This window comes from Bos indicus, chromosome 13, assembly GCF_029378745.1.
Source record: "Bos indicus isolate NIAB-ARS_2022 breed Sahiwal x Tharparkar chromosome 13, NIAB-ARS_B.indTharparkar_mat_pri_1.0, whole genome shotgun sequence".
In the NCBI taxonomy this organism is placed as follows: Eukaryota; Metazoa; Chordata; class Mammalia; order Artiodactyla; family Bovidae; genus Bos; species Bos indicus.
In genome coordinates, this window is record NC_091772.1 from 74242772 (window position 1) to 74249892 (window position 7121).

Consider the following 7121-nt stretch of genomic DNA (forward strand, 5'->3'; position numbering starts at 1 on the left):
CAGCTAAGTGCCATCTCCATGCCTCCATTTCCTCCCTTGAAGGATTCTTAGGATGGTTAATAGAATAATGCAGGCAAAATGCTAACACAGAGCCTGGCACCCTAAATGGTAGCTGTCCCTCTTTAACTGAAGTAAGACATCCCCTCCCCACATGTGACTTCAGAGAATCAGATTCCTTAAAAAGATGAACAACTGAATCTTATGCACTTTCCCCTTCTGCAAGTCCAGGAGGATAGCCTGCCCCAAAATTTGAACTAGACATAGAAGTAAGGAATAAAAGCTTTCACGCTGATCTGTCTGTCTCCCAGGCTTTTGTGTAACTTGGCATGGCTGTTAAGAGGTCAATGATGCTATCATGGGTTTGCTTCCTCTAGCCAGTAGGGCACAGTCTGTGGACTGGGAAAGGGGAAGTGCCCACTGCTCTGCAGAACAGAGAGAAGAACCACCATTTCCTTGGACCCTATTGGTAAACATTTGTAGTTGAAAACAACAGACTCCACTGCCCTCAGTTTAGTTTTGAATATGCATTTATTGAAATATAAGCCACAGTGTTTGAAAATACAGAAAGGAAAACTGCAACATCTTTAAGGGAAAGGGGGAGCTTTTTTATTGCAAAGACTTCTCTCATTACTGATGCTGAGAAATGGATGCCAGAAATTCCACCAAGGGCTCACACAAGGAGATCAGTGATGGCATGGTGAGGATGCCATGAGTATGTGGGTTGAGGCAACAATCCTGGTGTCAAACCTCAGGCTCTATAGTTACTCTGGTCGAGAGGAATGTGCTCCTCCTGCACTCTTTCCTTCCTCACATAATTATGAACTGCTTCCTTCATGCCAGGAACTGTGCTAAGTGCTCAAGATAAAGGGAAGACATGCTGTCATGGTGCTTAGAGCCAACTGGATAAGACTGAACTAAGGTGTATAGACCCATGTTGTTCAGTCACCAAGTCGTGTCCAACTCTTTGTGACCCAATGGGCTTCAGCATGCCAGACTTCCCTGTCTTTACTGTGTTTCAGAGCTTGCTCAAACTCATGCCCATTAAGTTGGTGATGCCACCCAACCATCTCATCTTCTGCTGTCCCCTTCTCCTCCTGCTTCTCAATCTTCCCCAGCATCATAAAGTGAAGTGAAGTTGCTCAGTAGTGTCCTACTCTTTGCGACCCCATGGACTGTAGCCTACCAGGCTCCTCTGTCCATGGGATTTTCCAGGCAAGAACACTGGAGTGGGTTGCTATTTCCTTCTCCAGGAGATCTTCCTGACCCAGGGATTGAACCCGGGTCTCCCACATTGTAGTCAGACGCTTTTACCATCTGTGCCACCAGGGAAGTCTCTCAGCATCATAGAGGAAAGGAAATAGGCAGGCTCTGCTGAGGAAGGTAGGGGAGAGAAGAAATGCAAGGAGACTGAACTGTTTCAGGAGCAGCCCAGACTTTCATGGGTCCTCCTCGGACTTCAGAGTTTTGGAGCATGACTCTTCCCGTGTCTTCTGTAAGGAAAAAAAAAAAAAAGGAACTTCCTGAGTGACTTCATTGTAGCCCCAAACCTAGATACTATTCATCTTGACAGATCCTAGATTTTCAAAAGAAATATGAAACCAACAAAAAGGCAGTGAATTTTCCAAGCCTGGATGGGGGGAGGTGCTCAGGAGTCCTGCAGACCTGCCCTGGAGTGTGGCTGAGTCAGTGTTCCCAACTGAGAAAAAGGAGCATGTGATCAGGCTGAGATGATCACAAAGAGGTATCTGGGTTGACCTTCTGCCATTCTCTCCCTGGAGAACTCGCTCAGTGTGTGGTTTCACAGGATACTGCAGCCTCTTCTGGCAGCAGCGAGGAGGAAGACACTGTGCAGGGTGAATGGTGTGTGGTCCCCTGAGCTCCACCCCTTTCCCCAGCCCTTCCCCTGCCACCCTGCCCTGCGCCCTGTCTTACCTCCAGGACCATTCCACATGACCGCAGGTGTTCATGCACAGCGCCATGGTGTAGAAGTTATTCAAGTTCCCTTTGCAGCCACCGTAGAAAAAGCGTTGGCATTGCCTGGTCTTGGCATTGTAGAAGTACCTGATCTTCCTGCCCTTGCAGGGACCTATTGATTTAGGCTTCAGGCAGAAGGCAGGCTTAGAAGCTGCTGGAATGAGAGGGACAGTGGCTTAGTTATGAAGATGGTCATCACAACTCCATATAAGTCAACAACTAGAACTGTCTGTTTGCAATAGAGAATGTTAGAGTTGTGGGGGATGGTCAAATTGAGAAGGCCATTTGGAAACCTTCTTTCTGGGACAGAATTATGAATGCTGCTAGATGTAACATAATATAATAATCATGTTCAAATATATATATCTTCTCATGAAGTATTTTAAGGAAGATTGGTATAATGCTTTTGATTAGCCTTAAAAGTTCTATAAGACTTCCGAGGTGGTTCAGTGGTTAAGAACCTCCTTCCAACTAAGGAATCCTGGGTTCAATCCCTTGTCAGGAAACTAAGGGCCCATATGCCATGGGGCAACTAAGCTGGTGGGCCACAATTACTGAGCCTTCAACCTGAAACTAAGACCCAATGTATCCAAATAAATGTGTGTGTGTGTGCACGTGCGTGCACGCCAAGTCGCTTCAGTCGTGTCGGACTCCTTGCGACACTACAAACTGTAGCCCACCAGGCTCATCTGTCCAGGGGACTCTCCAGGCAAGAACACTGGAGTGGGTTGCTGTGCCCTCTTTCAGGGTGTCTTCCCAACCCAGGGATTGAACCCAGGTCTCTTGCATCTCCTGCATTGGCAGCTGGGTTCTTTACCACTAGCACCACCTGAGAAGCCAAAAATAAATACACAAATGCGCAAAACAAAACCCACAACTCCAAAAGTAGGAAAAGAGCTCCGAGGTGAGAAACATTTGCTATAGGTCAGTAATTACTGGGTCTGGATACCTGGGTTTTATAATACTATTCTCTGTGCTTATGTGCATGTTTAAAACTTTCCACCATTAATTAAAAAAATGTGAAGGAAACAGGCTGTAATGGAAAAAGGCATGAAGAAAATTTGGATACCTCAGGAGGATTCTATAAATTGAATAATGATATGCTGATATTGTGATTATAAGAAGAAATATATGTTTTTTTAAACTCTTTTCCTAACACTAAGTTCCTAAAAACGTTGGTATTTCTTATATGATGAGAACAATAAAAGTGTCTTTTGGTATGTTATGTCAATGATTTTGGAAAGACCCTCATAACCCCAGCATGGGCTCTGAATGCACAGGAAGGAGTATCTGGCAGGAGAGAGGGTTGGAACTTTCCTTGCTACCCTCTTCCTTGATCTTTTATCCTCCGTCCTCCTCCTCCTCCTTGCCTCCACCTCAGGGAGGGGAGAGGAGCTGTTGATTGAACAATCACCAATAGCTAATGATTTAATGCATCATGACTAGGTAATGAAGCCTCCACAGAAACTTCAACAGAGCAAGACATTCATATTATTCAAGAAACCTGAGATCGATTCAGGGAACAACATAAATAAACGCTCCATCAAGGATCATATGGACCACTGCAGCAGCCTGCTCCCTGGGCCTCCATGTCTGCCCTTCATCCCCTAGAGGGCACTGTCGGCACTGCAGCCTCAGGGATCCTCTTACTACTGATTCCTACCCCATTGCTCCCATGACCAATCCCTCAGTGACTCCCCGTTTCTCTGGGAGTCAAATTTTGATCTTAATAAGTCCCACAAGATTCCTCATGACCTGCCCCCATGGCCTCTCAGCCTCATCGCCTTCCACTCCCCTCCCCTCCCCTCCACCCACCCAGCTCCATCCACCCTGGTCCTGGCTGCTGTTCCAACACACACCAGGCACGTTACTTCTGCAGCCTCTGCTCAAAGCCTCCTTATCACAGAAGGTTTCCCTAACCCTGGAGAGAAAAAGGACAGCAAACTTTTTCCACGTACCTCTCTACCTTCAGGAAACTTATAATCTACCACAGGATTTCTCCCCTCTGCTATTGTTTGTTTCCCTCCTTGAAGGCAAATTATTTTGCCATATTTTTTTCACAGCTGTTTCCCCACCCCAAGAACAATGCTTTGTAGGGACTTAGTAACTTCCATCTTCATTCTCTCAGCAAGTGCACAGTCATTGAATAGAATCAATATGACTTGAATTCCTTTTAGTAAAAAAAATCTACTTGATGAGCAGGCACATCAGACTCTGCACATAGATGGCTCAAGACTGTCCTCAGTTCAGATGCCAGCCCCATGATCCTGAATAACTCATACTTGTGACCAACTGGCTAAAAGTCAAAGGTACCATGACCCCTCTTCCATCTTCACTCACTCAATAGAACCAGTGACTGAATTCAGGAAAGCACTTCACTTACTTTTCCCAGAAATTTAGAAAGGAGGCAACTCAGAGACAGAGAAGAAGAGGAGATGTGCAGGGCAAAGCGGGGGTAGGGGGGTGGGGGGGGAGGGTGTGAAGCTTTCATGTCCCAGTGAGCACAGCACCCTCACATCACCTCCTTGTGTTCATCGCCCTGAAAATAGTCTGAACCCCAATGTTTATGGATATTATTGAGTTTTCAATAAATCAGCATACTGATTGAATTGTCAGCTGCTGATAATTGATCCCAGTTAGTTTCCCCCACTCTCCCCAGAGGTGCCGGCATGGTGAAGGGGCATGAAGGTTCACACCTTTACAAGGTGGTTTAAATTTTTTTAGACCAGTCCGTACCTGAATGCTTCTCATTTAGTCTTCCGTAAGTCATCTCATAACCTACGAAAGACAGTAAATTCCAAGAGTTTTAGGAGGCCTGGACCAAGAACCAGGAAAACGATCAAAAGCAGATAATAAAGTAACAGTCAAAGGGGACAAGGGAAAGGGCTTGGAGACTTTACTAATATTGTACCAGCCTTGGTCCCCTGAGCCAGCCACGCAAGGGCTGTGTTTCTTACCTTTCCCTGAAGTTGCTCTGCTCAGTGGTCTTATATCTTTCTGATTCATTTTAATAATAAAGAGATATCATTATATGATACTTAAACATTCTTTCTTGCTCAAGGAAGTTACTCAGACATATTTTTTTCAAAATTAACACATCTAAGTAGAAAATGGACAAAAGTGGTCATGAAATGTGATCAAACTCTTTATATTCCTGACAGGTAATCTTTTCAAAGAACCCATGGAACATGTACCCCTGTTCAGATGAGCAAACTGCAGATGGCTTGCCCCAGGACACAAGGCAGGGTAGTAGGGGGGTCAGGACGAGGTACTGTCCAGTCACAACCCACTTGACACACTTTCTGATTTGGCCAGGAACTTTGAAAATGCACATAACTGGCAAGAGTTTCCGGGTATTTTCATTACTCCCCTGTGCCCGCGTCTCACCTCAGCCCCCAAATCACAAGGTAGACTGAGTCTGAGTTTTCCTCTGACACCAAATGTGTGATGTCTCTACCAACACCAACCAATTCCCCAAACACCTACTGGGTGTCGCATAGTCAATTTACTTCTGATAGTGTATGGGTGGACTTCGTGCAGATCCTGCTGGTTGAGAGCTCTTACTGTCCTCAGTTCAGATATGAGTCATGTGATCTCAAATGCTTGTGACCAACTGGGTGAAAATCAGAGCTTCCATGACCCCTATCTCCATGTTCAATAACTATAGAACCAGCGACTGAACTCAGGAAACACCTCGCTTACTGTACCCATGTTATTATAAAAGATAAAGCTTGGGGCCACTGAAATGGAGGAGACAGGTAGGGCAAAGGCGGAGTGGAGGTGTGCGGAGCCTACATACCCCATTGAGCTCAGCACCCTCACGTCACCTCCTTGTGTTCATCACCCTGAAAGCTCTCTAAACACCAGTGCTTATGGATTTTTATTTAAGCTTCAAATCAAAGGCATATTGATTGATCTGTGGCCATTGGTGATTGACTGAGTCTCAGTGTCCTCCCCTCTCCCCAGAAATGCTGTCATGGGGCCTGGTGAAAATTCTAACTTGCAAATGCATGTTTGTCTTGCTTTGGAGATAAGCGTGGTTCTGAAGTTATCGTCAGTTGCTGTCCATGACTCATCTCATGACCTATGAAAAACAGTGAATTCCAAGAAGTTCAAAAGGCCTGCCTCATGAATCAGTCAAGGATCACATATATATCTTTTTATTACCCTACAGTGAGGATCAGAGACACTGCACTGACCAGGAATAGAGTCTCAGGGAGGTGGTCCCTGATCTGGTACTTTATCTGGATATATATTTTTTTAATTCTAATTTTCTTTTTTTTCCATGTTGAGAGTGATGAAATGTTCTTGGAGTTAAAACTGCCCAATTTCCCAGGAGAAATCCAGAGAGGGCTGGCAGCACCCACCCCACCCATGCCCCGCCCTTTCCATGAACTCCCCTCATTTCCCTCCAGTGTGTAGAGGAGAGGTGAGCCCAGACATACCGTGGTCATGGCTCTTGTTAATATCCTCTGAGATGCCATCCACTAGGATAACCAGGAGGAAGAGAAGGGCTGCAGAGAGGCAGAGTCGGTTCATCTTCGTGGAGTCGCAGGAGGGCTCCTGAGGATGCTGAGGATGGATGGAGCTTTTAATATCCTGGCCGAGGGGTGTGATCAGGCACTGAAGAGGGAAGAGAAGAAGGGGAGGAGCTGGGTCAGTCCTGGTTATTGTGCAATCTCCACCTGACTTCGTGTTTCTGGTCGCTGGGGCCAAATACCAAGTAACAGCGCTTCTCAGACTTGACTCTGCCTGTGGGTCTCCTGTGAACACAGATCATGATTCCAGTGTGGTCACTCAGGGAGCGTCCCAGTACCTAGAGCAGTGCATGGAACATGATAGATAGTCAGTGAGCAGATGAGAGCCGATCAAAGGCCAGATAGGATATCAGCACTGTGTTAGCTCACCCACAACCACCACTGTGTGAGCTTAGCCTCCTGCAGGCGTCATCACATCCTGGCATCAACACCCTTCATCCATATCCACCCGCTTCACCTACCCTAGAAGACAGGAGTGACACAGCACACCTTTGTGCAACCAGCGCCACAGCTTCTCCACCGGATGGACCCTTGCTCTTTACCTGCCGCTGGTCCAAACGGAAATCAGCTGCCCAAGACAATGTTCTGCTTGAGCAGCCACCCTATTTT

The 7121-nt window shown here is 46.3% G+C and overlaps 1 protein-coding gene across 2 annotated transcripts; it reads right to left on the bottom strand.

Moving 5' to 3' along the window:
• Nucleotides 1-509: 509 nt before the first annotated feature.
• Nucleotides 510-6593, bottom strand: LOC109567767 (pancreatic trypsin inhibitor-like). 2 transcript variants are annotated; one of them, XM_019972793.2, is made up of 4 exons: nt 6420-6593; nt 4711-4752; nt 1933-2125; nt 510-1490 (listed from the first exon to the last, which is right to left on the bottom strand). In XM_019972793.2, the coding sequence occupies exons 1-4, from the start codon at nt 6511-6513 to the stop codon at nt 1457-1459; spliced, it is 363 nt and encodes a 120-aa protein (XP_019828352.1). In that variant the 5' UTR covers nt 6514-6593; the 3' UTR covers nt 510-1456. The 2 variants fall into 2 exon arrangements, with proteins under 2 accessions (XP_019828352.1, XP_019828351.1); XM_019972792.2 differs by having other exon boundaries at nt 1933-2128.
• Nucleotides 6594-7121: the final 528 nt, after the last annotated feature.

Excerpts from the sequence above, each read along its gene's own strand:
- LOC109567767 (XM_019972792.2), bottom strand. The coding sequence starts at position 6,513 with ATGAACCGACTCTGCCTCTCTGCAGCCCTTCTCTTCCTCCTGGTTATC. Across the intron at positions 4,753-6,419 it reads TAACAAGAGCCATGACCACG|GTTATGAGATGACTTACGGA; the intron begins GTATGTCTGGGC and ends TGTCTTTCGTAG. Across the intron at positions 1,491-1,932 it reads CATGTGGAATGGTCCTGGAG|AAGACACGGGAAGAGTCATG; the intron begins GTAAGACAGGGC and ends TTTTCCTTACAG.